At 38.8% G+C, this 2,267-nt stretch overlaps 1 protein-coding gene across 1 annotated transcript; it reads right to left on the reverse strand.

The window, feature by feature from the left end:
* Positions 1-270: 270 nt before the first annotated feature.
* LOC107671265 (zinc finger protein 679-like) lies at positions 271-847 on the reverse strand (the record flags this gene model as incomplete). The annotated part of the gene is made up of 1 exon (XM_016464162.1): positions 271-847. A coding segment is annotated over one exon (577 nt), but the record flags the coding sequence as incomplete, so codon positions are not given.
* Between the last annotated feature and the right edge of the window lie 1,420 nt (positions 848-2,267).

Consider the following 2,267-nt stretch of genomic DNA (forward strand, 5'->3'; position numbering starts at 1 on the left):
CTGTGAAAACTTTAGATAGTTGCTTGTAATGTCTGGTTAGGACAGGTTTATCCAGATGATATTTTACTGCTTGATGCATTATTGCAGCATCAGACATGAAAGTGCTGGATCTGAAGATGATCTACTTACTGTGAATGTTTTTTGTATGACTGTGTAGAGAAGCTGAATGATTGAAACACTTCCCACATGCAGTGCAGCGATACGGTTTCTCTCCAGTGTGGATCCTCTTGTGCCGTTTTAAACACTTTGCTGAAATAAAAGTCTTATCACACTCAAAGCACATGTACTCTCTCACACCAGCATGCATTTTCTGACTGAATCTCTTGTCACAGTGTGAACACTTGTGTGGTTTCTCTCTAGTGTGGATCCTCTCATGTCTTTTCCGACTTGCTGAATCACTGAATCTCTGGTCACAGTGTGAACACTTGTAAGGTTTTTCTCCAGTGTGGATCCTCTTGTGCCGTTTTAAACACTTTGCTGAAATAAAAGTCTTTTCACACTCAAAGCACATGTACTCTCTCACACCAGTATGTATTTTCTGATGTACTTTTACATTTTGTAGACATGAAAAGCTCTTTCCACACAAATGACATGAATGTGGCTTCTCCTTTGAATGCACTTTCAGGTGATTCTTCAGGACTGAAGCCCTCAAAAATGTTTTGCTGCATTGATCACACGCGTAAAGCTTCTCTCTAGTGTGAATGTTCATGTGATACATAAGGTTTGATGATCGTGTGAAACTCTTCCCACACTGATCACAAGTGAACGGCTTCTCTCCAGTATGAACTCTTATATGCTCTGTAAGGTGTTTTTTTATCGTGAAACTCTTCCCGCACTGATCACATGTGTATGGTTTCTCTCCAGTGTGGATCCTCTCATGTGTTTTCAGGGTTCCTGACCGACTGAATCTCTTGTCACAGTGTGAACACTTGTGTGGTTTCTCTCTAGTGTGGATGTTCATGTGTATCTTAAGGCTTGATGATTGTGCAAAACTCTTCCCGCACTGATCACATGTGTATGGTTTCACTCCAGTGTGAACTCTCATGTGAAGCACAAGATGATGTTTGAATGAGAAACTCTTTCCACACTGAGTGCAGGTGAAATATTTATTGGCTCTTCTTTTCTTTAAATCTTTCTCTTTGTTTTGAGAGCGACTCAAAGGTTTTTCTCCAGTTTTGACATGATTTTTCTCCTCAACAATCTTTCTCTTTGTTTTCAGGGTGACTCAAGGGTTTTTCTCCAGTTTTGACATGATTTTTCTCCTCAACTTCACTCAGTTCCTCACTCTCCTTGTTTTTTTCAATCATCTCTGAAATAAAATAACGGTTTATTTTCAGTAAAGTAAATCTAAATCTGCTTGAAGCTTTATAACTGTCAGCATTATTAATGAAGATTTGGGGTTCATCATCAGGGTTTCTGCAGGATTTTTAAGCTCAAATTTAAGACCTTTTTAAGACCTGCACAAATAAAATTAATGCCATATGAGCGGAGTAGGGCAATGTCTATAGTACCATATTAAACTGTAAAATTACTGTAAAAAGCATAATTTACAGTTCAGCAGATACAAGTTTTCATAAAAACTTTAAAATGATAAACTTTACATTTCAGCCTTTAAACCATCTTTAAGAAAATGATGTTCTACATATTCTGTGTGGTCAATTCACAGCAGTGATAGAAATTAATAATTTCCAACAAGTTATATGAGCATTTTTACCTTTAAGTCATTTTTTTCTAAAAGTGTGCACCATCTTTTGAGTCAAATTCTTGCATTTGGGCTTTTACCAAGCAAATGTAATCAGTATCAACAAAATTGATCTTCGCAATGCAGAGGAAATACAGAAGCTGCTTTAGAAGTGTCATTTAGATGCATTTACACACTGTTTAATGCAGCTCTGAGGGACATGGAATATTTACCCTGCAGTTACAAATGCATAAATTAGAGGTCGACCGATGTATCGGTTTTGCCGATAGTTTTTCGGGTTGCGTCCGTCGCTGGAGCGGCTGAGAAGGTTCTGCTGTCATTATACAGTGCGAGAGCGGCCTCTAGTGATTGAAATCCCTGACAGCACGTGCTATTTGTTTAGACACGTGACACTGCATGCTGAACAGAGCAGGAAACTTCAGACGCGGATTTAAATGCAGCCGGTTCATTCTTGAAGTAAACTTGTGTTTTAGACCACTGCTCGAGTTGAACGTGACCCGTCAGGAGTGTGTGTGATACTGGTGAGTTCTCCTAGACTCAGTGCTGCGCTTTTATTTTGATTAGA

This window comes from Sinocyclocheilus anshuiensis, unplaced genomic scaffold (assembly GCF_001515605.1).
Source record: "Sinocyclocheilus anshuiensis isolate Anshui unplaced genomic scaffold, SAMN03320099.WGS_v1.1 scaffold3633, whole genome shotgun sequence".
Taxonomy (NCBI): Eukaryota; Metazoa; Chordata; class Actinopteri; order Cypriniformes; family Cyprinidae; genus Sinocyclocheilus; species Sinocyclocheilus anshuiensis.